This window comes from Myodes glareolus, chromosome 6 (assembly GCF_982192425.1).
Source record: "Myodes glareolus chromosome 6, mMyoGla1.1, whole genome shotgun sequence".
NCBI lineage: Eukaryota > Metazoa > Chordata > Mammalia > Rodentia > Cricetidae > Myodes > Myodes glareolus.
The window spans coordinates 98,926,854-98,954,596 of record NC_142031.1 but is presented as its reverse complement, the minus strand read 5'-3'; the positions used below and the strand labels follow the sequence as shown (position 1 = coordinate 98,954,596).

At 47.5% G+C, this 27,743-nt stretch overlaps 1 protein-coding gene and 1 long non-coding RNA gene across 7 annotated transcripts in view; one reads left to right on the top strand and one right to left on the bottom strand.

Annotated features, from left to right (window-relative positions):
- The first annotated feature begins 11,184 nt into the window (after window positions 1-11,184).
- LOC146894435 (uncharacterized) lies at window positions 11,185-22,030 on the top strand. Its single transcript, XR_015002508.2, has 2 exons — window positions 11,185-12,047; window positions 21,130-22,030. It is a non-coding gene; the product is annotated as an uncharacterized LOC146894435 (long non-coding RNA).
- LOC125398417 (uncharacterized) overlaps window positions 12,962-27,743 on the bottom strand; it is a 27,677-nt gene continuing 12,895 nt past the window's right edge. For 3 of the 6 annotated variants that reach the window (XR_015738165.1, XM_087907380.1, XM_087907379.1), the window contains exons 3-4: window positions 15,271-15,388; window positions 12,962-14,507 (exon numbers count right to left, since the gene is read on the bottom strand). Coding sequence is in view for 2 of the 6 variants with exons in the window: in XM_087907380.1 (XP_087763506.1) it covers window positions 14,496-14,507; window positions 15,271-15,388 (130 nt within the window). In the remaining 4 variants the exon portion in view is untranslated. The remainder of the gene's footprint in view (window positions 14,508-15,270; window positions 15,389-27,743) is intronic. The other 3 variants (XR_015738162.1, XR_015738164.1, XR_015738163.1) reach the window with 1 other exon arrangement.

Here is a 27,743-nt window from a genome sequence, read left to right as displayed (position 1 = left end):
TTATTTTTCTTTTTGAGAAAGTGTTTCATTTTATAGGGTTACCCAGGCTGGCATGGAACTTGAGTTCTCCTACCTCAGCCTCCCCAGGGCTGGGGCTAGAGTTATACAGTACTATGGGCAGCTCAGTTGCATTTCTTGGTTGACCCACGGCGTCTAGGCTTGTGTAAGCACGTTCCCTGATCTCAGAGACACAATCACCCAAGCGCTTGGCTGTCATTTCCCCAGCCCCAAAGCATCATTTTGTTTTGAGTTTGGTCCTGGGGATTGAACTCAAGAGCCTCTCACATTCTAAACGCATGAGCTACCCTTCAGTCCCACATCATAGCTTGAATTAAAGACTATCCCGCTGAGAATAAATTCACTGGTACATTTCCCTTTTCAGTGGGACACACACATACATGCAGAGTCACTCCATATTCATAGCCGACACAAAGCAATAAATATTATAGGCTAAACATATGGGGTGTTATAGCATATAATTTCTTCTAATATCTGACTGTGCATTCCAGGCATTTTCCATCAGTGTAAAAAGCGAGTTTCTATTTTCTTGGCTGCTGTGTGATTTCCCTTTGCATTTAAACATGACGACATGTGGGGACATTTTATCGCTACAAGAAGGAAACCTAAGTGAAGAGAGGGGAGAGACAAAAATTAAAGCTCCTAAATATTTGTCACATTTATGGCTAAGTGAGATTTTGATGAGGCACGGAGCTCAGAGCCCTGGGATTTGAAACACTGCTCTGTAAAACATAATGATGATCAAAATGGACCCGGTGCCTCCTTCTTCAATGTCCTGCTCCTCCATGTGGCATGATGTTACTAGTTTATGTCTGAAGGCACCAGCTGTGCATAAAGGGTGGGGTGGGGCAGTATCAGGGACTCCTGGATTGGTCCAGTGTTCTGCCTTGATGTTGGCTCTAATTAGATCATCATAGCTTGGATTTCATCATGTGACTACAGGAGTTCTCCCTGTCAGCGACCAGCCAGCATTGCTGTTTGTCTTGTCCTGTTAATTTATCTGACAACTTGTCGTTGGACACCTTTTAAATTTTGGTACAGCCAACTCTGTGACTTTAGGGGACAATCATCATAGCACATTAAAAGAGTACTCTGCCCCTAAGGAATATGACATGTGACACCCAAGTAAGTTCACCAGCATCCGTCCACAAGTAAGACGGTAGGAAGGCAAAATTCTTCCTGGCCTTATACAGAAGACATGCAAGCCGCCAAGTTAGTGTATGCTTCCTACATCCTACTGCACCCTCCTGTGCCGGGGTTGGCTTCTCCACCCAAAAAGTGCTCTGCCCTGGCAAACAGTGCGTGAATGTGTCGCAAGCATGTGTTAAGCCATCACTCTGCACTTGTAACCTACTGAGTATCCAGTGAAAGGGAATGTGTGAAGTTTGAGTTTGTCTTCAAAGCCCAGGCTCACTGAGTGTGATGGTGGGAGTATCTCGAGAGCATCCCCTGCCCAGGATGGCAGTCATAAACAGAGGGGAGTATCTGGGCTGGTTGGAGAAACTGACATCCATCAAAGCAGGTGCTGTGATGAAAGCCTTCTAAGATGAGGAAGGAGAAATCCAGTGGAAAGGAGAAAGAGCAACTGGGGCTTCTCTGCCTCTTCCCTGGCTTATGGGGCAAACCAAGAACTCTTTGATGGACAGCATAATGTTCAGAGCGGATCAGGAGTCAAAACCATTTCTGCCAAGGACAGGATGCTGACCTCTTCCCAATAACCTTGCATGGTGTTATCTTCTTTGTAAGATTTATTTTTATTTTTTATGTGGATAAGTAGTTTGCCTGCATGTATGTATGTGTGTGTACCATGTACATGCTTGGTACCTGTGGAGGCCAGAAGAGGACATAAGATACCCTGAAACTAGCCGGGCAATGGTGGTGCATACCTTTAATTCCTGCACTTGGGAGGCAGAGGCAGGGGGATCTGTGAGTTTGAGGCTAGCCTGGTCTACAAAATGATTTCCAGGACAGTCAGTACTGTTATACAGGGAAACAATGTCTCGAAAAACTAAAGGGGAAAAAAAAAGATACCCTGAAACTGGAGTTACAGATGGTTGTGTGGCGAGAACAGAACCCAAGTCCTTTACAAGCGAGGCAATGCTCTTAACTGTCAAGCCATCTCTCCAGTCCCATTCACAGCATTTTCTTAAGAGCCAATAAGGTGGCTGTATCTCCTCAGTGAGACAGGGTCTCCTACTATTTTCCTCCCTAGGATTTGGATCTGAGGAACCATAAAGAAGCCTGAAGAGTTGGCCTCCATTCAGGATGCGTCTGACTATTATCTTCTCGGCAACAGAGGGTTCTTTAAAGTGGAGTGTAGCATGGGGCGCTATCTTCCACAGCTATGTTTTAATATTGCCAAAGTTCCCCTGTCATCAAATTGCCTGGCAAGCTCTTTAGAATGGCAGATTGTTGGGCCCACCCCCGATCTTCAGAACCTCCATTTCCAAGGACGGATACGAACAGCAATTTGTATTTCAACAAACTCCCTGGCTCCTTCTCCTACATTAACTATAGCATTGCTTCATTTCCAAATGACTTAGGAATGTATTCAATGCGGTGGCACATACCCTTAATCCCAGGCAGGCAGATCTCTGTGAGTTCGAGGCCAGCCTGGTCTACAAATCAAGTTCCAGGACAGTTAGGACTGTTACACAGAGAAACCCTGTCTTCAAAAACAACAACAACAAAACAAACAAAAATCCTTGAGAACATCAAAATTGAGTTCATGTAAAGACAGCCACATCCAGGTGGATGCATGCATGTGTACATGCATGCTCACACCCCCTACACACATACGTACCCCAACACAAAACCTCCCAGTAGGAGTACAAGTCAGGAACCGCGGCCAAACTGCCACCCACCCTGCCTCTCCTGGTGTGTTGTGGACAAGCCTCTGGAGGACAGGGAAAGACGTGTCTCCATTCTCTAGAACTCTACATTTTTCCCTCAGATTCAACTTCACATGAAGCCTTCTCTTGAATTAACCTCTAACTTCTCCTGGCCAGGGTTCCTGCTTCACTTTCCAGCCCTGGAATTCACATACCTCCACGGCTGTCATTTAATGCATAGTCGATGGCACACACTACTGTCTTATCTTGGACTGCTCTGGGTGAGTCCTTGATGTCCGAGTGGACTGCTTTCACTGCTGCTATCACTAAGCAGTGGAGATGTAGTGGGGGGCTGGTATGATCCAATGTTTGCCTCTGAGCCGACATCCGCAGCAACTCAAATGCTCTGTCCTAAAACGCTAGAGTCGTAAACTAACCAACCACTACGGCCTACAGCTTCACTTCCCAAACCCCAAGGGACTTACCTGCGTTCTAGTGACCACACACACACACACACACACACACACACACACACACCTCAAAGGGGAAAGAATTACAAGCTGTGTTAGTAGACAGCTTCATAGAAGATTCCTTTTCCCAGAAGGGGGACCTGTGAGGGGAGATCTAGGAGTGAAGGGTGGATATGATCCAGAAACATTGTGTACATATGTGAAATTGTCAAAGAATGAATTAAAAGATGACTAAAATACATTTGAAAAGAAGCTTTCCTTTCCTTGGCAGCAGAATTGTAATTGTATTGACATAAATTAAATTAATTAACTTACAGGGCTCTTTTTGCCCTTCGCCACCTAAGAATATGTTCCTAAATCCTTTTGTCAAGCATGCTAAAGGCAGCGCAATCAGTGAGATACCTATGGATAATTTCGACCCGGACAATGAACTTTGGCCCACTCTAGTAACTCACGGGCAGCACAAGGAAATCAGTGGATGAGTCAAATCACTGAACTGCTGTCTCTGGGGGCTTGACTGTTTGAGGCTTTGGTGTTAGCCCCAACTGGGAATGGAAATCTCTGATGACTTGGATATACAGGGCCTTGATGTTGGTGTGGCCAGTCATGGCTGGGCCCCATAGCACAGGGGATGTACCCAGAACAAAGGCAACTTGGGTTTGAGAAGAGACTCTAAGTCTAGAGAAACTGGCCAAGTGAGACAGTGAGAAGCAGCAGTGAGTGGATGGCAGGTGACAGAGAGTGACCTAGAAGTAAAGAGATAAAGGATGGGGGAGAGAAGAAGGGAGACCAAGGGCAACCCCCTGGGGGCTCTGTCAAAACTATCCTAACCAAAATGCTGGCATGCCTAGCGGCAGCTAAATCCACTAAAAAAAAATACAGGATACTCGATGAACGGTTTCACTTCAAATAAATAGCAGTATTTATATGTGGGTACTTGTTTGTGTGTGTGCATGTGTATACAGGGTATAAATGCATTAATGCATGCGTGCATGTAGAGGCTTAAAGGTTAACCTTAAATGGCTTCTTCAGTTACTCAACATCTATTTTCTGAATCAGGGTATCTCATTTTTATCCGGAGCCTGCAGATTCAGCTGGACAAGCTGGCCAACAAACCCCAGGGATCCTCCTGTCTCCATCCTCAGTATTGGGATTACAAGCATGATTCACCATGCCCAGCTTTGTTTTGTTTGAGACAGTTGTCCTTCTGTGTGACTCTGGCTGTCCTGGAACTTGCTATGTAGACCAGGCTGGCCTTGAACTCAGAAATCTACCTGCTTCTGCCTTCCAAGTGCTGGGATTAAAGGTGGCATCAACTCAGGTTCTCATGCCTGTGCAGCAAACGCTTAACCAGATCCCCAACCCCAAGTAACAATATTTTAACTAAGCATGTCACAAATACAGCATGAGGCACACACTAAAAACTTATTGGAAGCAGTAGAATAGTATACACCTATAATCCCAGTACTCAGGATATTAAGGAGGGAGGCTCTTGAGTCCATGGCCAATCCTGAGTTCACATAGAGATGCTATTTCAAACCTTAACAACCCTCCGCCCAAATATTTGTTGTTTCTTCTGAATTTTACATTTTACTGGGCATCTTGCCACCCTAAATAAAAAAAAAATGTTTGAGAGAGAATCAAAACTGACAGAAAGTTCCCACTCAGCAATAAGGTGTGAATGTACACAGAGCAAACCGGGAAAGAAGCCAGAGACAGGGTTTAAAGCAAGCAAATAGGAGCATTCACAGCCAGAAGAATAGGAAAGGTAGAAGAGCTAACCAGCAGCACTGGACCAGGGCAAGGAAAAGCAGGCAGGAAGGACCATGTCCTCTAGAGATTTTGATGCAATAGGCCTGAGGTGAGACCCAGGAATACACACTTCTGTGGTAGTTAATATTGTCAGATGGTTGGATCTTACCTAGGGGATAAGCCTATGTATGAGCATACCTGGAAGGGATTATCTTAATTATATTCAATTGAGATGGGAAGAACCACCTAAAAATGGGCAGCACCATTCCCTAGGCTAGGCTCTTAGACTTAATAAAAAAAGGAACCCAGCCGAACAAGAAAGGGCAAGCAGATGCAATGTGATCAGCATTCTTAAGCTCCTGCTTCCAGAACTTCCATACCATGATGGGCTATGCCCCCAAACTGTGAGCCCCCAAACTGTGAGCCCTCAAACCGTGAGCCCAAGTAGATTCTTCCTCTCTTAAGTTTGGGGTATTTTATCATGATTGTTAAGACAAGTAACTAATACAACATTTCCCAACCATCTTACATGTGAAAACTATCGATCTGCAGGTTTCAAAGCATGGCCCTAAGGCTGACAGCACTGGAATCCCACAGAACTTACTAGAAGGGCAATTCTAAGGTTCCACCCCATGCCTCCTGATAATTATGGTGATTACCTAGGTTTGCAACCCACTAGCAGATCGATGGCCACCTGGATCTTTCCATTACAGGAGGGATAAGGTCAGAGGAAAGGAGCAAGTGGAGACCAGACAGAGGCAGAGCTGCCAACTGGGCGTGGGCACAAGCAAGAGAGTGACCGATACAAAGGGACAACTGAACCTGGCAGAATCTGATCCAGGCTATTCTTTTGCTTCCTGCTCACCTGGGCAAACAAGGTGGGCAGAGTACAGCCTGGGGGCCAGAGAAAGGTGGAGGATTTCCAGGCTTTGTTGACCTTTAGTTTGTCACATAGTTGGAACAGGTGGACAGCTCCCGTTGGACAAAATGCTGGACAATAGCTGGAGGCAAATGAGTTTGTGGCAACAGCCAAGTTATAGCAATGCTCAGGGAAAGGTTCTTAGGTGAAACAGCAAAACAGGCAGGAGGGAGGTGAAAGCCACAACAGTGTCCTGTCATATTTAGGTGCCCAGCCCCCTACGTGCCCCACGATGCCAGGGGCCAGGTGTAGAAGGTACAAAGTACCATGGGTATGATCATTGGCCAACCTGAAAAAATGTTGGATTGTGTTCCAGAAGATTTTAACATGTGCCAAGATCAAAAAAGCTTGGAAAACTACTCTCCATTCCTCTCACTTGCAATAGGTTGCATGTGTGCTTCTTCAAGGCACTGTGGAATCTTCAGTTCGGGCGCCCGTTGCGCTCACGCAATCTTTACCGAATACAGACCCTCCTCCCTCCCTCCCAGAGGCGTCCCAGAGAGTACTGCTTTACTGATTGTCCATTTAAGAAACAGAGCCTTAAAAATCATACTAGGGGCTGGTACGTGGCTTTATTGGTGGAGTACCTGGCTAACATGCACAGAGACCTGGGTTCAATCCCCAGCACCACATAAATGGGGTATAGTGGTACACACCTGTAATCACAACACTCAGGCAGTGGAGGCAAAAGGCTCGGTTGTGCAAGGTCATCCTCAGTTACATAGGGAGTTTGAGACTAGCCTGGGTTAGTGACCCTTTGTTGTAGGATATTTGTACATGGTGTGAATATATATTGTTGTGATTGGTTTAATAAAGAGCTGAGTGACCAATCGCAAGGCAGGAAGTATAGATAGGCCTCCTGGGCAGAGAGAGAAACTAGGAGATGAATATTGGTGCCCCAAGGACCCCAGAGAGACACTGAAGAGGTCAGATGTTTGGTACAGAGTAGAGGTAAACGAGCCACGTGGTAGAATATAGATTAATGAAGCAGGTCAATTTAAGTTATAAGAGCGAGTGGGACCAGTCTAAGCTAATGGCCAAGGTTTTATAGTTAATAAGTCTCTGTGTCATTATTTGTGAGCTGGTGCCAATGAAAAAGCAAACCACCACCCTTTCTCTAGATAGATAAATCATGCCTAGAGCTGCCATGGCCTCCACCACACTACACTGGCTGGCTTCCCTTCCCACACATTCCCAGTCCCTCTGAACACATGAACCTAGCTCTCTCTTGTGCAAGTTGTCTAAAAGCATCTCTGTTCCGCTCAACTATTTCTCACTTTCTCGTTCTCTTTTCTTGATGCCTCCCCCTCCTTTCTTAGTACCAACTCTCTGTTGCCAGACACGAGTCCCCGATAATTTTTCCTCCAGAATTCTGGACTTTGGCTCTTAAAACCCAGACTCTGGATGTAGCCTGCCTCCTTCCCATCTCTTCTAGATTTGACCCTGGCCTACCAGCCGGCACACATCTACTGACCACTCCCTACACATCAGCTGTTGCTGGGTGTGAACTCCGATCTGCCAGCCTCCAGCTCAGGTGCTTTGCCTGTGCCTTTCCCATGCAGAAGCATTCCTGTCCCTCCCCTGGGTGGGCCATCTCCTGGCCTCACTTCGATGCCAGCTCAGTCAGCTCTTGAGCACTTCATTGGGCAATTTTTGGGTGTTTTTCTAAAGGCTGGATTTTCCCCCTCTTTGGTAATAAGCAAGTGATATATTGCTGGTAATAAATCTGTCCGAGCTGAGGCAGTCTCTGCTGCATGGTGATAGGCAGGCAGGCAGGCAGGACAGTGTATCCAGCATGGTCTAAAGAATGCCAGACCATTTTCTTCTGCGTCTAGGTCGATGACCTTGGCCAAGCCAACCTTCTCGTTGAGTCTTTGTTTCTCATCTGCAGTGTGAACATAATGATGTCTGTCGGACCCACCTTAAAAGGAGCCCAGAAGGATGAAGATGGAAGGCGGCATTAAGAGTGCTTTGAAAGCCAACATCACTGTAACAGTGCCAGGCATTTATTATCATTACTTTATGGCCCAGCATCTTTCTGACACATCACAGACTCAGGGGATAGGGGTGTGGCAAGGGGCTTCTTGCTCTGTTTATGGAGACACACGTAAATGCCTTTCAAAGGCTGACTCCACAAGGATTCATGTTATGGAGTGGCGGCGACATCCCTGACCATACATATCCCCATGCATCTCAGTGAATTAAGGGTTTGGTCGAATGAAGAGGCCCGTTTCAGTCTGCTGCTTTGGCACCTAAGCTTGGCCACAAGCCAGGCAAAGCTAGCCAATGGACCTGGCTATCCCTCTCTGGTGAAGAGGAACTTGGCCCCTACTGTAGAAGGGGTCTGCCCCTCTGCACAGAACAGGCCCTCCCACCAGAGTTCAGGCCACCGGCGTGGAGAAGAGACTGAGACATTGAGGACTGGCATCAGCAGTGGCAGCGTCTGCTATGGAGCCAAATTCCAACCCTGTTGCTTCTCACCGTGTGACCTCAGACATCATAGGCTCTTAGAGCTCCTCCAGGTAGAGTTCATTGTTCCTGGGCCACACAGCTCAGCAGACGTCAGATAAGGCAAGGTCCTAAACAACCATCTTTCACTTCCTTCTTTTCTTATGTATGCGTGCATGTATCTATTTGTAAGTTTGTGTGTACATGTGCTCATACATGTGTGCAGAGGCTAGAGCTCCTCAGTCATTCTACACCTTGTTTTGGTTTTTGTCATATGTTTGTTTGAGATATTGTCTTGCGATTAGCCTGGAGCTCACCAGTTCAGCTAGACTGGTTGACTAGAACGTTCCAGGGAACTACATGTTTCCACCCTCCCAGCACTGGGGTTATAGGTACACGCCTAGCTTATTCATTGCGTGCTGAGGATCTGAACTCAGGTCCTCATACTTACATGGCAAGTATGGTACCAACTGCATCCTTTCCCCAGCTTTCCACCCACACCTTTCCAACAGCCTTCCTGGTAAAGTCCACATGGGATTTAAACAAGATTCTCAGGACATTAATAAGCATACTAAACTTCAAAGGTGTCATTTACCATGTCTGGGCTGGAAAGTCCCTCCTTGGACTCTGATGTTATTTTTTTTTCTTTAACTGAATCTGCATGCCTGATCCTTCAGCAGATCCTTGGGACATTAATTTACTGTGCCCTTCCCTGCCAAAAATCCTGCCAGGAAACTGCAAAGTCAATAGTGACACCGTCTAGGTCTTCCATGAGCTTCTGGTGTCGTCTTCAAAAGGAGTAGAAGCCAAGGTCACGATCACAGATGGTCCTTCTGAGGCAGATGCTTCCCAGGTTACATTCAAGGAGCTTGCCCAGAGCACTGGCTACCCCTGGTGACACCTATCCCAAAAGACTGTGTCACCTTGCTGAGTGGCGAAGCACTTTGCTGGGAGCACTGGAATGGTGGTTGTGTTCCTACCTGGTATGCAGAAGAGGCATAATATATGTAGAACTAAATTCCTTAGCATGGCTGCCTGTCTTCTGACCCTTTCCTGGTGTCCCTTTCCTAGAGTTTTCCCATCCCTACAGCATCTCCTTTATCCTTTCCTATTATTTCCTTTTCCCGCTTTCTCCAGAAATCTCCATGTGCGATTCTACCAGGACAGATAGCAGAAAGCATGGAGGGCTGAACACTCCGGTTTCTGCGTGAGCCTCGATGACGGGCACACAGCACATCGCTTTCACAGAGCCCCGCCCCGCGAGTGCGGGGAGAGTGGCTTTCCTTCCTGAGCCCTGGGTAGCTCAGGTGTGTAGTTGGGGCAAGTCAAGTCAAGCAACCGTCCACGGGCACCAGGCTGCAGAGAGAGGCCTCCAGCTGCTCTGGAAGATTGGCTGCAGCTGCCATGCTGAGCTGTGAAGTCACCCTTCACATTGTGAAGGATCACATTGTGTGGGTCAAGGGGCTTCCCCTGCCTCTGGCAAATTCTACCTAGAGCAGAGAGAAGGCTCAGACTCAGTGACAACAAAGAGACCAAGGACAGAGTGAGACCGCTCAAAATCCCTGTCTCGGGTGAGGCAAGGACATCTGAATGTAGCTCAAAAGAGAGGAAGAAACTACCAGGTTGGAGAGTAGAGCTGTAGCTCAGTTGGTAGAGTGCTTCCCTAGCATGCACAGAGCCGTGAGTTCGATCCCCAGCACCGCCTAAACCAGAAGCGGTGGCACAAGCCTGTAATCGTGTGTTCACCTCCCAGGTGCTGGGAGGATCTGAAGTTCAGGGTCCATCTTTAGCTATGGAGGTTGTTTGAAGCCAACCTAGATGACATGACACCCAAGGAAAGAGAGACAATTATCACAATTATCAGTAGTTGTCCCAAACTAGTGACACAGAATGAATGTCCTGTCCATATGCCTGAACTCAATGCCACTTTGACCCCAGACATGAAACCACATTCTGTCTGTAATCAGTATTAAGACAAGCCCATATCCCAGCCTTTCCTGTAATTGCAATGGGTATCAAAGTAGCCAAGCACAGAATTTGATCTCTCGGATAGAATATCTGACGTAGATTCTCGCTAACAGGAAAGGAACAAAAAGTGTTCCTGGATTTTCACATGAAAGGAAAACTGGACGCCCTCACTTAAAACCCCAGCAGCTTCTCTGACATATGTAATCTGAGGTGTGTTTACCCCAAAAATGAGAGGCCCTCCAGCCTGGTTACAATACGTGCATCCCGGCAGGGGAGGCAAAGAAAGAAGCAAGAGCACTGACTCCAGGTCCCGGTCTTTTCACTGATCCGGTCAGCATGTGGCCTTCATCGCCTCCACACCTGACTTAATGATTCTCTTAATGCAGGGTGCAGCCCATTCGGCAGACAGACAGGTGAAGTGAAGAGACATTTCTACAAAATACCCGAATTCACATCTCACACCCAAATGGCCCGATTTCAAATGCTTTCTTCTGTAACCTATTGTGTCTCAGAGAGACAACAAAGGTCTGGAAGCTTCCCTCAGGGAAGTGAGGGCAAGGATTAGACACAGAAGATACCTGGTAATTAAAGCTTGGAAAACCCATGACGTCCCTGGAAACTCCAGGGCTGAGAATTCGGTTTGTTTGCTGATGGTGAAAAGGGACACAGGTGGGAAGGTGTTCTGGCGTGGAGGGCCCGCCTCCAGCAGGCCCAGCCCCTCTTCATCTCCTAAACTTATCCCAGCAGGTGCGCATGCCCTGGAATTGTCCTAGCCACATCTCTCTTGCATCAGGCACTCCTATGTCCGCCGACATTTTCATGTCATTCCCGGTCACCGCCCTTTCTCCTGAAGGACTCCTTTCTTTAGCCGCGGAATTGCTGGCCATGCCCCGCCCAGCTCCTGCTGGGACACACACGTGGGTGGCTGCCTACCCATCCACCCTTCCATACCAGTGCCAAAGATGCCGCCTCCTGCGTTCCATAGCCAGGTCCTGAGAACCCACTTTCGTCAAACTGCAGTGGACAGCGATTTGGTCGCGCCTAAGAATCCAGCTCCATGAAGAGCCTCCTTCTCCTCTCCACAGCCACCTTTGTGACCCCTTTCGTGGCCTCGTCCTCACCTCTGCTGCCGCTAGTCTAACCTGTCTCACTGATGATGGAGTGCTCAACACAAGGATGCAGACGACAGAGGTTAAGTTTACCGGACATGCGCAGTAGAACTTTCTCCGCCTGGCAGGACAAACCAAGTTACGGAACTGAACCACCACACTGGGACAACCCATGACTTCTCACCAGGAACATCATAAAAGGGCTTGTGACTTTACTGAGACACACCTGTGGCAGGCACTCCCTGACTGTATTATCACATGGCTAGCTCACTTCATTCTCGTCCCCAGAATGACTCCACGCTGTAGGAAAGAGCTATGAAACCGAAGCCTGAAAGTCCCTTCAGGTGCCCGGGGTATCACGTCAACCTGCACCCCCTTGGAAGACATGTTGCCTCCCACTGCCACGGCAAGCTACCAGTAGGAGACGATGGGTACAAGGAGGGGCCCGGCTATGAGCAATGGAGAGCTCAGATCATCCGTCTCCCAAGTTTTACTGCCGCAAGCTAGTCCAGAAGTACTCTTCTCAATACCGGTAAGGAACCAAGGCTTCACAGACAGCAGGACGGTCTGGGACAGCTCAGAAGAGAAGAGAACGCTGGCCAGGAGACCAGAGTTCACTCTGTCCTTGCCTGCATGCTAGCCACTGAGAGGCCTCGCAGGGCCCTCCTATCCCTGCTTCTGTGTGCCTCTGTGTCAGCAACTCCCTCTGGCATCCTCACCTGGTATCCCTTGCTGCCCACGACTCCTTCTTCCAAATATACTCTTTTTCTTCCCAGGAAGCAGCACACAGCTAGAGGAGGCCCTGTGCCCTGCCAGTCCAGCACTCCAATATGCCGAGATATAACTCTGCGGCCTTGTACCTAACCCTCCCAGCCGCCCAGCTTCCTGCCCTTTTCATCTGCCACCTGGACCCCTCCTAGAGCAGCGAGTCTCAGAATCACCTGGGAAGCGCTTAAAATGCAGGTGGCTGGAATCTACCTAATCAGGCCCCATTACTAGCAAGTTACAAACAGGTGCCCGTGCTGATGCTGCCGGGCCAGGACCACCCTAGGAAAACCGTCAAGCAGAAGTATGCCTGAGGGGCCTTTGTGTGTAGCTTTGAACCTGGTAGCTCCTGCCAAAGCCTCATCAACTTGCAAAGCTTGATTTCCATGAACCCAAAGGAGGAAGGAAAATACCTTAAAAGGTCTATTGTCTATCAAGTACAAGATTTGAGGGACTGGAGAGAGGGCTCAGAGGTTGAGCACTGGTTGCTCTTCTAGAGTACCTGAGTTCAATTCCCAGCACCCACACAGTGTGCTCACAACATTCTGTGAGTCCAGTTCCAGGGCACCTGACATTTCTCTTCTGACCGTTGAAGGCACTGCACATACATTGTACACAGACATGCATGCAGACAAAATGCTTATATATATATATATATATATATATATATATATATATATATATACATATATATCTTATTTTATTTTTTATTTTTATTATATAAAAATAAATAAATAAAGATGAGACATGATACAACCTGTTTAAGGCCCTGACTGTCATAGAGTCCCACAGTTCCTGTTTTGGGGCAATTCAAACTTGAATGAGACCTTTATGGTACTTCACCCTGTGGGACAGGTCTCTTGGCTTCCTAGGGATGAAGCTAATGGAGCTGCCCAGTCTGGGGAAGGCAGTCCCTAAGTTCCCCTTTAACCCCCTGTCAGATTTGTTTCCTCGATGCCTCCCTCCACCTCTTTAAAGCATGAAGCACATGGAGCCTCCTGCCCTGGAGGTAGAGCCCTGCATGGCCCTCGCCTTCCTTGAAAGATCCTAGGTTGGGAGGGAGTGAAGGCACAAAGACCAAGGTTGCTGGGCACCAGTTAGATGTGTGACGCCAAAGAGACTCTCAACATCACTCAGTCTGGTGTGTCTTCCAGCAAAGGAAAATACCAGACAAAACCCAGGCGAACCTGTAATATTGTAAGCTATATAGTAGCTCTGTCTGGAGGGATTGGTTTTTATTACAATTGCTGTTACTTTGTTTTTCATAGGACAAAGCTACTTTGCTTTTGGGAAAGTAGCTTCTCTTGAAGAAATTAATGACCATTAATTCTCCTCCCCCCCCCCCTTTTTTTTTTCTTTCAAAACAGCGTTTCTCTGTATAACAGCCTGGCTGTCCTGGAACTCACTCTGTAGACCAGGCTGGCCTCAAACTCACAAAGATCAGCCTGTCTCTGCCTCCCGAGTGCTGGGATTAAAGGCATGCACCACCACTGTCCCTTAATGAGCTATGTACCTTCATGTTCCAGAATCCTCTCCCTGGCAGTAGCTGCTTGCAGACCTTCACTGCCAAACCCGCCGACTCGCTCCCTTTCTCCTGGCTAACCCTGCAGTTCCCTTTTTCAGACAATAGCTACCCTGACTCTCTTAACATTCTCTCTCTCTCTCTCCCTGAAGACCCTCACAGCACACCTGGCAGCTGTCCCCAGCCATCCATTGCTTAGCCTGCCTGCTTTCTTGACCTCTAATCCAAAACTCTGACTTCCTCTCTGTCTCTAACGCAGCTTCATCCTCCTGGAAGCTACCAAGATCTCCAGCTTACCTGCCCTGTTTTATGTTCAGATGCTAATTAATTTGTTTAAACACACACACACACACACACACACACACGTGGTGGGGAGTCACAGGAACACTGTCCTGAGTCCCCCTCCTTCATCTCAGTTTTTCCCCAAAGGCATCTGTTTATCAAATCCTGCGGGAACCCCTTCTCCTTGCCAGGCCCATCAAATACCAAAGGCCACACATGAAGCCTCAGACAACATCCTCAGCCCCCAAAGGCTGCCAGTGTCGTTGAGTGACAGCAAGTTTGAGTGGCTGTGTCCTATCATAGGCGACTTCACCGAGAACATGGAGATGGAGGAGGCCTGTGGCAGAGAAGGCTGCTTCTCTTCTTCTGTTCCCTCTTCTTCCTTAGCACCAGCACTCCCAACTTCCCCTGTTATAGGTCCATCTAGAAAACAGATTGAAAAACAGTTGGCATGTGCCGTTTCTTACCACTTCTTCTATCCCGTGCCTGGAATTAAGATGTGATGACTGGAGCTTCAAACCAAATTTTATTTATTTATTAGTGACTGGGGGGGGCAAGAAAGTGAGAATGAGAGAGAGAGAGAGAGAGAGAGAAGGGGGGCACAGGTGTCAGGGTGTGCTGGGCATGTGAAGGTCAGAGCACAACCTTATCGAGTTGGTTCTCTCCTGCCACCTTTATATGGGTTCCAGTGATCAAATTCAGGTCACCAGGCTTGCAAAACAAGTCCCTCTGCCTGCCATCTGGCCAGCCCTCCAACAGTATTTTAAACTGTGAACGTAGTAATGATCTTGAGATGATAAATCAGGGAACCTGAAGAGGTCTGGATCCGTAACAGCTCTAGAGTGGTTCTAAACTGATTCCAGGCTATCTCAAGAATTCATTAACACAAGAGAAAGCAAATTTAAATGCCATCTTAAAAGCCCATTATTTTGTGGTTCCTGACACGCAGCCTGATCGTAATCTCAGCTACTCCAAGGCTTGGCTGTTAGTGCCTGAGGTCTTTGAATTCATTATGGAAGGAACAAGGAGCAAGAGAGGGTTTACAAGCTGTGGACTAACTTGATGTAGAGAGAAAAGAAGAAACGGAAATGGCCTAAGAGTAAGAGAGACATTGGGAGCATATTTCCACTGATAGGAATGGGGACTCCGAGAATGCTTCGTTACTTTCCTGGTTGTAACTAAATACCTGACAAGAAGCAGTTTGAGAGATGAAGAACTGACTTCGGCCCAGTGGCTGACGGCAGGGAAAACTCGGTGACAGGGGCAGCATCCAGCTGTGGTGGTGGGAGGCTGTTTGCTCACATCTGGGAAGATCAGGGAACAAGGAAAGGAGGGTGCTGGTACTCCCCAGTATCTCCACATAGCCCTGACTGTCCTGGAACTCACTCTGTCAACCAGGCTGGCCTCGAACTCACAGAGATCCACCTGCCCCTGCCTCCCCAGTGCTGGGATTAAAGGCGTCCGCCACCACCCGGCTCATTTTCACCTTTTTAATTCAGTCCAGGACCCCAGCACCTGGGATGGTGTCTTCCACCTCGGCCTGGGTCTTCTCTATCAGTTAAAGTTCTTGGGAAACACCCTCACAGCCACACTCAGTCATCTCCTGAGTGGTTCCAAGTGCAGTCAAGATGGCAGTGAAAATGAACCCTCACAGGTGGCACACATGGTTTTAGGTTTGTGACCTTGGAGGCAACAGGAATACACTTGTGTTTGGAAAAGTGTGGGTATGCGTGTACAAAACTAAAGACACAGAAGCAAGCCGTAAGAGGAAGGCAAGTCCTGGAACTACAAATTTGGGGCCAGATTCATGTAAAGGTAATCATGGATCTGTTTCAACAGGGCTAAACCTTGCTGAGTTTAAGTGAAATAAAAGCACAAAGACTGTTTGCTTCCACATCTGTGAAGTGCCAGTAAGTCAAATTCACAGGAACAGAAAGTAGGATTGTGGTGGCCAAGGGGTCATGGAAACGGGGTTGGGGTAGGGGATTACCTAATGGGGACACTTTCAGTTTTGCAGGATGAATGCCAGTGGTGGAGATTTCAGAACAATCTAGAGGTGCATAATGCCACTGCTAAGACAGTTAAAAAAAAAAACCACATACATACACATACACACACACACACATACACACACACACATACACACACACATACATACACATACACACACATACACACACATACACACACATACACACACATAAATACACATACACACACATACATACACACACACACATAAATACACATACACACACATACATACACACACATACACACACATACACATACATACACACACATACACATACATACATACACACACATACATGCACACACATACATGCACACACATACATACACATACACATACATACACACACACATACACACACATACATACACATACACACACACATACACATACATGAATAAATAAGCAAACGAAAATTTAGTAGCTTGAAAAATAGTCACAGCCCCCAATGTACATGAGGGGTCAAAATGAGATAGAAGGACATATAAGAGACAGAAGAAAATATTAAAGAAAAAGAGAGGGGTCAGGAGGTAAGGGGAGGAGGCTGAGAGGGAGGAAAACCAGTAAGAATGGACAGCATGCTTCACAGGCTCTTGGAAAGAGTGGTGCCGGCACTGAGTCTCTGAGTAAGACTCCAGCACCCCAGGCAAGGTGCCTTGCTAGCAAGCGTCTTGGATTAGCGCAGAGCTGAAAGCACTGTGAGGCCTATCGAAACTGGAGAAAGTCAGACAAAGGAAAGCCCCTTGCCACAGCACTGGGTGTGCGGGAAGAACGGCCTTGGCAGTTCCTCCTTCTGCAGCGCTTTCAAAGTCAAGGGCTGTTGCATGACTAACAAGGGAAACGGCATCGCCTCTGAAGTGTAGTGTTCGCTAAGACGTGAGTCAGCCCTCCGTTTACCTGAGAGAGGCTAAGAGGACAAGGCTCTTGCTGCAGGCCATGGTGTGCGACTCTAAGGAAAACGCATGCCTAACTTAGTGAAATGGAGCGATCTGGGCCAAAAGTAAGGTACAGTTCCAACTCTAGGCTGGCAGAAGAATAATTTAGCCATAAAGATGGCTCCAACCAAGCGTAGTAGTGCACACTTGCAATCCCAGGACCTGGGAAGTGAAGGCAGGAGGATCAAGATTTTATGGTCGTCCATGAGACTCTATCTGAAAATAAACAAATAAAAAATAAAAGCGGGCAGCTCTAGAATACAAGAGTTCACCAGAGACAGAAAGTGAGAAGCAGAAGGTAGCGTGAGACTGTTGCCAGGGAGACCCCGGACAACACCCAGGGAAGACCTCCTCTGTGGTTTGGATGCCCCTACAAGTTCATGTTGACTCTGAACTGTCGCTGAGACAATAGGAGGAGGCGCATCTATAAGAAGTGATTAGAGTGAGGATGGTGCTCCCCTCGTGAGTGCAGGGAGGACTAACGCTGCTCTGGAGGGAGCGGGCGCTCACCAAGAAAAGGTGGGTTTGGCTCATGTTCCTCTTGCTTGCTCTCCAGTCATGTCACAGAGCAGGGCAAAGCCTTCGCCAAATACTGGAGTCATGCCGCTAGATCCCTTACTCTCCAAAACCATGAGCCAAGTAAGCTTCTCTTGCCAAGAAAAGACCAGCACAAGGTATCCAACTACAGCGGTAGGTGAGACACCAAGACTGCCTGAGGAATAGCCAGTTTGGCTCTGCTAGGGTTTACTGTCACCATAACAGCCAGGACTTTTCAGCAATATGCCACCTGGGAAGTTGCTCTGTCTCTGCCATGCTTCCCACAATCCTACACAGCAGGCTGGAAGGATATGGGAGCAGTCCACAGTGTCAAGTGAAGTTAAGAGAAGGGAAGCAAGAAAGCCACCAGCTAGTGAAGTAGCAAGCCACTGCCAACATTAGAAGGAGAATTTTAAGCAGGAGTGGAGACCTGTGTGGTGTGGATTATGCTCATTGTTAAATCAAAGCTGACTGGCCGATAGCTAGGCGGGAAGAGATTGAGCGCGAGAGCCAGACCAGGAGAATTCTGGGAAGAGGAAGGGTGGAGACAGAGAATGCAGGGATGAGAATGCCACACTGAGAAAAGGTACCAAGCCACGTAGCTAAACATTGATAAGAATTATGGATTAATTTAAGTGTAACAAGACTGAGCTATTATACGTAATATTAAGTCTCGGAGTGTTCATTTGGAAATTGCTGGTGGGACAGAAACTCCCACCTACAACTGTACTCCATGCAGATGTAGACTGAGCAGTGGACAAAGACAGCACATCTGGCCTCTGACCCTATTCATCACAGAGGGCACATTTGTGACAACTTCTCAGCCAAAGCACCTGAAGGAATGGGTATCTTCTTAAAATTGACACAAAGGTCTCATCTGGACTAGAAACAACTCCAACAAGGAATTGAGGCATGTGGAAGGGAGGTTGTGGATGAGTGCACTGTATGCAAGCCCCAAATGAAACACTTTCTTTTATAAAAGTTGCCTTCATCATGGTGTCTCTTCACAGCAATAGAACAATGATTCAGACAGTCTCCAAGGCTGGCTCTGCTTCTACCTTCTTTGGGGACAAAGTCTGTTATGCAGAAGTAGGGAGGTAAGGACACCCCCCCCAAACCAGCCAGTGACAGGGAGGACCTGTGTCCAGCTCCAGCACTTCCAAATGCAGGGCTGAACAGACATGGGACAAAGTACTGGGCTTGAGGCTGCGGAATACTGCTATATGCACAAGTCATATATGGAAGACTGTTCCCATGCCCACCATGGTGCCCTTATCAAGACATCTACATTTCTCCCAAACTTCCGGAGCAAAGAGAAATACAAGGGTGGATGAGGGGCATTTTCAACATGGTATGAACCATTAGAACACAGACAGGGCCTCTGGATTCTATTAGATGCTCCTGGAATTTCTGAACCACTCCTGAGTTGATTCAACTTTATAAATATTTATCTAAGGTCTGTTAGGATGATGTGTCAGCTACAGGCCATGGACGGCCTCGAATGAAGTGGGCCAAGAGGAGACAGAACTGGAATAGAAGGTGCCCCACGCTGGTGGCCATGAGGGCAGGAAGTTGCCTTGGTCTGAGATTGCAGTTGAAGGGATGCTCATTCAGGGAGGAGACAGACAGTTACTATAGGCACAGATGCCAAAGCCGAAGTCAGACGCCGACATGAAATCAGGTACTCTTAGGACTTAGAATCAACTGATGCCTAAAATCCCAGAACTCTGGAGGCAGGAACAGGAGAATCCGGAGTTCAAAGTCAGAAAGTTCTAGACCCGCCTGGCCTACATGAGACCCTGTCTGAAATAAAACATCAGAATAAAAGATTTGGAAGATTATATCCAAAGCCGATATTCAGGAGGATCACATGAACAGAAAACAATGCCCAGTCCTGGCCAGGGCAGAAGCTAGACCAGGCATTCATTCAAAAGCAGGGTGACGTTGGTTTGTTCTAAGCGTTATTTCCAACATCTAGTCAATTCAGGTGCTTAAACCAGACAGGAAAGTGTAGGTCTAGCTGTCCGTCTAGAGATACCTGTAAACCAAGATCTGGAGTTCAAGGAGGGCCACAGGAAACAGAGGGAATAGTTTTAGGCATAGATGCTAGGAGAGTCGATTCAGGATCCCAAACAGGTGATGTAGGGGAATGTGCTACAGTTGTAGTGTTGCAGAGACCTCCTGACTTATTGGGAAGCCAGGCTAAACTTAGAGGCAGAATCGGACAGCTCTGGAGGGTAGAGCCACAATAGGGCAGCTCAGCCCTGGAGGACAGGTGTCCTGACTATCGGAAAGTCAGGCTACCTGAAGCTGGGGTGCGCTTGGCGATAGTCTCCCCAAGGATATAGCGATCCCGCTCTTCTGGAGAGCGGCTACAGCCAAACTCTGTTCTGTACCTTTAAGGCAACATCTTAGCAGAACTTTCTGCTTCTTCTCCCGCCCAAAATATTTCTTCTTTTGCTAACACTCTGCTAAAGGGGAAGCCCCTGAAGAAATGTAGCACTCTCCTCTGCCCTGGGGAAAAGGAGAGTAGCTGCCTCTACCAGGGAGGGATAAATGGTGGCCTCTAACCCAAGGGGCAGAGAGACTTATATAGGGCTTCTTAGGGGTGGAGTTTTCCCAGGGAGAAGAGGCAATTTCTCAGAAAATTAAGAAACAACCTTCCTTAAGACTCAGCAATACCACTTTTGAGTATGTAACCCAAAGGATGCTCAATGTGCTCAGCTATGTTCATAGCAGCTTTGTTTGTCACAGCCAGAACCTGGAAACTACCTAAAAGCCCCTCAAGTGAAGAATGGATATGGAAAATGTGGTACATTTACCCAATGGAGTACTGCACAGCAGAAAAAAAATAACGACATCTTGAAATTTGCAAGCAAATGGATGGAGCTAGAAAACATCATACTGAGTGAGGTAACCCAGATACAGAAAGACAATTACCACATGTACTCACTCATAAGTGGTTTTTAAACATAAAGCAAAGAAAACCAGCCTACAATTCACAATCCCAGAGAACCTAGACAACAATGAGGACCCTAAGAGAGACATACTTGGATCTAATCCACATGGGAAGTAGAAAAAGACAAGATCTCCTGAGTAAATTGGGAGCATGGGAGAGGGTTGAAAAGAGCAGGGGAGAGAAAGGGAGGGGAGCAGAGAAAAATGTATAGCTCAATAAAATCAATAAAAAAAAAATGTTTCTCTCCCTGGCCCAGGTCTCAGATCCAGGGTGTGTTTTGATTTTTTTTTATTTTATTTTATTTTTTTTTTACTGGTTCTGGGTTCAGAGTCAGGGTGCTCAGTGATTGGTTGGTTTCCTGCTCCAGTTGTCCCTTTTACCCAAAAGGTGGTTCTAGGATTATCCACACAAACAATAATTCTAGTATTCATTACTGTAAATAAGCTTGCTGCTTCTGTTAGCTGAAGCCTGGAACTCTGCCTGTCTTATTAGACATAACCTAAGCTAGCATTTAAAAAAATTAGAAAATTTTTAAATGTTTTTAATTTAAAATTTTTAATTTTTTGATTTTTTTAAAAGGTGCTTGGTATGTATATTGTTGAGGGATCAACACTCCCAAAGGAGAATGGAAATCCGCAAAAAATAGAAGACAGAAAAAAACAAGATCAATTCAGAAGTGGGGTTGCTTTTATTCTCCCAAGCCACAGGGCATCCAGACGAGCCCCTGGAGCCCAGCTTCCAAGGTAAAGGCAGCTGATATGTCAAGCTGTCAGGAGACACCACACTAGCAAGTTCAGTATGAGGCCAGACTATTCCTCCACCCACAACTAGGTGGGGTGGCCTTGAGCAAGTAATTCCAAGTCTCCACTGTTGTTGCTGTTATGATCTGTACACTGCCGGCATTTGACCGATGCCGGAAGCTTTTCTCTGCTATTCTGTGACTCAATTATCCTGCTTTGGTTTGGAGAGACTACCGATTAGGTTCGGCCACCGTGTAAAGACGTGGCGGTTCAGCAGCTTCTAAGGAGAACTGGAGTGTACCTAGAAAAAATGTCATGTGCACGCCCTCTCCTTGCCATTTCCATGGAGTCTGTGGAGGAAGCTAAGGCATACTTCCTGTAGGCAGTTGCTTCTGTTTCCCTCTGGGGAAGAGTCTGTAGGATAAAGCAGAAAGCTCATCGGGTTGAAAAGGGACAAGACAGGGGTTCTGGTCCCAAACCAGAGTGTTCTAGGTCACTATTAACTTGTCTGCAATGGATGGGATTGCATGGGACCCACCACGAGAAAGAAAAGGCCTCTTCCAAATGTGAGGAGCTGAACTGATTGTGTGAGCAGTTAGGAGAATCCAACCAAAGAAGCTGGTGGAACCTGAGAAAATGTGGGGAGGAAATGACCCTTGCCATGTTAAAGGTGACTTGTTCCGATGTTTTGTTATTACGACAAATACCTGACAGAAATAAACGAAAGGATACAAGGTTTATTTTAGTTTCAGAGATTGTAGTCCATAGCCTTTGGCATCATGGCGGCAGGACCGTGTATGCTGTTCACCCAACGATGAACAAAAAGCAGGGCGCAAGGGAAGGACAACCTTCAAAGCACACCTCTAGTGGTCTACTTCCAAGTAGGTCCTACCTCCTAAAGTTTCCAGAAACTCTCAAGACCGTGTCACCAGGGAACCAAGTGCTGAACACATGAGCCTGTGCTCACTTCATGCTCAAACCCCAGCAGGAAATATAAAGGCCTCGCTAAAAGTGTGTGCATGTTATCAAATGAAATTTAAAGCTGGCTGAAAGCAGCAGCGTTGTCAAAACAATAAAACCAGAAAGTGGCCATTCCAATCCTGTATACTACACTCTACCTCTCTTGTCTGTTTTTCCTCATCTGTAAAATGTATACGAGCTCATTGCCCTGGCTACTTGCCAGTTGTCACAAGAGAACCTTGATTAACCAAACATGATCAAATGATCCCAAAAGTCATGTTGTTAAAAATATGGCCCACAAAACCTAGGTGGCATGGTTTGTTTCCTGTTGCTATAACACAATACCCAAGACTAGGTAGCCTATAAAGATAAGGAGTTTATTTTTTGCTTACACTATGGATACTGGTAAGTTCAAGAACATGATACAAGCTTCTACTCAATATCTGATTTTGGCCTTAAGACAGCAGATAGCAGGGAAATGTCCATGTACAAAAGAAACAGAATGAGAGGGACAGCCTCATGTTATGACAATCCCATGAATGAGATATTACTCCCTCTTGAAGACCTAGTCAATCTCTTGATGGTTCTGCATTCTAACACGGCCACAATGACAATCAAATTTTAGCATGTGTTTCAGAAAGGCTCAACTACATTCAAACCATAGAATCAGCTATGCTATGCCTCGTAGAATGCTGGGCCCTTTGACAGGTCTCCTAGCAATGGGTTCTGCTAACCCAGTCTACAGCTGCAGCCCTCAGAGTACTTGAAAGAGAAAGACATCTACATGATCTGAATTCTGGGCAACCTGGAGGCTTCATCTGTTCCCAAAATGTCCCCCTCCTCCTCAGTTTCATGTCCTTCCTGTTAGGCTCCTTCCATAATTCCCGTAGAGTTCAGGCACTGGGCAAGTCTGGGCTGGAGTCCAGCTCAAATTCCACCCAAGGCTTGTGACAACCTGGAGAGAAAATGCTTTTCTCCACGCCCAAGGGTGGCCTGCTGTGGCCGCCAGCACATCCCTCACTCACCTGGAGGTCAGAAAACAAGCTGCCGGTGCTGAGGTAAACAAATGTTTCCTGGAATGGAAAGGTCACCCTGTCTGCCATTAGTGTATGGGACCTGGTGCTGGAATTCTTCCCCACTCCTCGTGTGTGTGTGTGTGCGCGCGTGAGAGAGAGAGAAATAGAGAGAGAAAGAGAAATAGAGAGAGAGCGAGCAAGAGAGAGACAGACAGACAAACAGTCAGAGACAGACAGAGAGGCACACTCAAGAATATACATGCATGGGCCCATGTAGACATGTTCAGTAAATGTATATAAACATACTCATTCATATGTTTTTGTATGTGTATGCCTTAGTTCTTAAAGACAGGGGTCGGTGGTGCTGTAAGAGAATTTCAGCCCAGCCCAGGAGCTGGGTGATGTGGTTAATGTTGGACGAGACCCAGGAATGGCAAGGTTCTAGGGCAGAAGAATGAACGGCAGAGCGACCAGCACACCCTGGTCTGACCTCACAATCCTGCTGAAAGTCAGCCCTCCGGTTTAGACCCGCGGGGGAGTGACTACAGCTGGTGGTGCTCGGTGAGGAGACACGGAACTCTCTGCTGTGGTTTGGCATCACCCGAAGCTCTCGTCGGAGCAGGTTCCATCCTCCTCACGGCAGCACAGTCAGAACCCCGAGCTTTGCAGGGTGGCTTCAGTCAAACAGGAACGTACAGTCATTTCAAGGTCACTTGTGGAATTGTGTCCACATGAACTTAGGTGACTCCTGCACTCCTCCTTTTGCTCTGAATGAGATGCCTCATTGTTTGAAGCTTGAGAAGATAGGAGCCAACCAGACAGAACAATAAACAGAGGTGAGAGACTGTGCCCATGGTGAGAAGGAGGCGAAGCTTGCCTGCAGGTCAGACAGTATCATAGTCTTCAGTGTAATTTTCTATAAATCTTAGCAGCTTAAGCTATAGCACCAAGGACACAGTCACCTACAGCAAGAGGGAGGGGCCCGTGGCCAAGCAGCTTCCAGCTTTTAGACCAGCAGCAATCCGACCACAAAAAAAGCTGCATCCTAGCCTTCCCTGTGGACTCCATCCCTGCATCTTCAGAACCTAAGAATGTCTCCGTGGGAGAAGAAAAAGGAAGGCACCCATAGACACGACAGAGTGCTTGTCTAGCAGACGTGAAAACTTGGTGAAACTTCCTATGATTCCAGCATTAAGAGGGGAAGGCAGCAGGAACAGAAACTCAGTCTTCAGCTAGTAAGTTTAAGGCCAGCCTGGAAAACATGAAACCCTGCCAAAAGCAAAGATTGGGAGAGACAAGCAAACATTCGAGAACAAGGTTTTTCACCCTATTCCCATTTGCTCACGTTTCTTTAGAGCTTCGGGGCCCTCACTTTTTGAAAATATTGCCTCTAAATACTTGAGGTCCATTGCCCATGTCTTTCTCTCTTCAGTTAGCTGGCCTTCCTCCCGTCCCTAAACCTTGATTACTATTTGACTCGGAACAACTTCACGAATTCCCCAGGCCTCAGTTTGCTCAACAACTTCCTCAAAGGAGATGATAACTGGCCCAAAATAAGCAATAGTAATTGGCAAGTGTTAGGAGAACGAAATTGCCAGTTGGGAGCCACCCTATTGTCTGCTCCGCCAGGCAGTATACCATTCCTGAGAACACCAATGTCCCTGAGGACAAGGGACCTTGGCATGCCACACAAGGCCACACCAAACTTGCAATCACACAGTTGACCAGCCAACCAGACGGACCACACCCGCCCCAGGCCTCATTAAATATTGATGACTTCTATAATGTCTTTCGAACACAACATGATGCTTCTCATACAAGACCTTCCATGATCCCATGGCCCCAAGGGGAAGGACAGCTTTTCATAGCCCTTGAGCAGCTTAGCCTCTGGGAAACTTTGCCATTGACTCAGGGAAAACTAACCCACTGGAAGAACTTTCCTAAAGTCCTCCCCCCTGCTCCAGAAAGAAAGGAAATGGAAGCGACTGTCTGTGGTTTATGGTCAAGGGGACTAAGACGGAAGGGGCTAACCCGGTGACACGAGCAAGTGCGAGGATAGGTGGATTTGAAAACTGGGGAGCATAGCTGAGCAGCAGAGCACTTCGCTGCCATGCCTGAGGCTAATTGTTCTGTCCCAGCACTACAAAAATCAGCTGGTGTGCTCCTGCCGAATATAGCTCCTGAAATAAAAGATAGGGTGTATGCCCCCACTCCGGGTACATGCCCAGGATCATACCTGGGGTCAGGCCCTCAAAGCTGTGCATCTTTGCATCGAGGTTTTCACGTAGGAAATGAGCAGTCTTTAAGGACTCACCCTCATGATTTGTCACGGTCCTGCCAAGTCAAGAAGATTGGGAGGCCTCGTGGCCCCTGCCAAGCAATCTCTGATTAACGTTCTCATCCTGCCCCTCAGAGGCCACACCTGTGGTTCTTCCTTTGCCCTCCACAGAGGCAAATGTTCAGAAAGTCTCAGTGGCAGGGGGAGGGGAGGGGATAGGAGAACGAAGTACTTAGAAAAGAAAGAAAAGCCTTTGATTCCCATGGAAAGCACTCAACAGCAGCACGGGCACCATGTAATTATCCACGTGCACACACATCAGAGAGGGGGCCAAGAGAACGGGTTTAGGAAGACTTCATTGAACTATGCCCCCAGCCCTCTGCCTTAGTCTTAACACTCAGGAAGCGTGGGAATCATACTCTTCCCTCAATATGAACTTGGATGGGAAGGGATGTCTGGGAGCTAGCATTCTCCGGGGGTGGGGACAATTCTAAGTTACAATGTGGCTTTATTTGAGGAAAGGGTTACAAGAGCTGAACATCAACCAGCAGAGAGGAGGGAGAGCTACCCACTGGAAAGCTGAGGGACGGCAGCACCTTTCACAGATAAAATCCGATGAGGTGGTGAATGGTCTTCACGCTTAGGTTAACCCTGGGACCTGAATTCATTCATCGTTGGTCACCTTACTCCATGCCTAGTACAGGGGACTCAGCCCAGAGCTACACAGACATTGAGGTAAATCAAGTCTAGGATGGCAAGCCCAAGAGGACAAACGAAAGAAGTGAATATAGGGCGGTCTCCAGGTCTACCCTGGTGGACCAGCTTCCTATGATGCTGAGGCCTTTGGGAGAAGCCAGCTGCTCCCCTCCGGCTGAGGCTGGACCTGGGACGCAGTGTTCTCTCTCAGTCTCGGGTTTGTTTCTGAAGGTCAAGAGATGTAAACAGGGCAGGGACTGGATAGCAAGGTTGACTTTATGAAGTGGGGACTTTGCTCAACTCTGTGCCCAACCCTTATGGAAAGGGTGCCAGTGACTGGGCCTGGGCATGGGACACAGGCTCATCACGGGGACCAAAGAGAGTCAAGATATAGCGCATGACCACAGAGCAGGTGAGGTTTGCCAGCACCTTCTTCTTTTACAGGAAACCTTCCCCAAACCCCATCTCTCTCCTGAGATCTGTTTAGGTCATTTTTTCCCATCCCTGAGTGCAAAGGGCTGCAGAATAAGTGGTGCCCAAAAAGACCTGGTAGAAAGAGAGGCATTTTGAAGAGGGTTCTGTCCTCTGTGTCACAGCTCCCTGACTAGAAGGCAGAGTAAAACAAGATCCCTGACTCTAGCCTTAAATGATGGCTAATGAACACGTGGGTAAGGGCTTTAAGGGCATAGTTCCAATATTAAAGGGATCCCCAAAATGATAAATCAAGCTCCTTGTAAATGGAGCCCAAGGGCCAGAGAGGCTTTGGTCACTGAAGGGGATCACAGAGAAACAGCTAAGTGGTTCAGCATCTGTGGCCTGGCCTTGTGTTTACCTGGCTCTGCCATTAAGTTGGGTAATTATAGCCAGTTACTTAACCTCCAAAAGTCTCAAAAAAAAAAAAAAAAAAAAACCCAGAGACAAATATGCCCACCCCAGAAGCTGGTGACAAGCTTCTGTCAGGCCAGGCAGGAATCTGACACACCGTCAGCCCTCCATGAGCAGATGCTGTGTGCAGGCTGTGGGCTTGAGGGCCACTATCCAGGTGGATGTCCCTTCCCAGAGGAGGAATGGACAGGAGGTCATTTGTGGGGAGTGATTGGCAGGGCGCCTGCTCACAGGGAGTGCTCAGCCCCAGCATCAGCTGGGGAGATTAGCACTATTTTAAGTCTCCCCTGAGGAGCCAGGTTGCTGTTTCCACCCGCATCGGGCCCCCTTGACAATAGGCGGGAGGAGTCTGTACATCAAGCTCCGTGACCCTTGAGGACCTGTGTCTCCTTGGGTCTGGACAGCAACAGGCCTTAGTCTTGGCTCCACAGAACAGACAAAAACCTGTTTCCCAGCAGGGATTCCACATTCCTTTTGGATGGAGTGCCTTGGCAGCAAACTCCCTGAGGGCTGGAAGTCAGCTCCTCACAGACTTCTGAGGGAACTCTATTGGGAGGAACAATTTCTCCTCTTTCCTTGGAAAAGCCACTGCACTCCCAGGGAAGGTTTTTATATGGT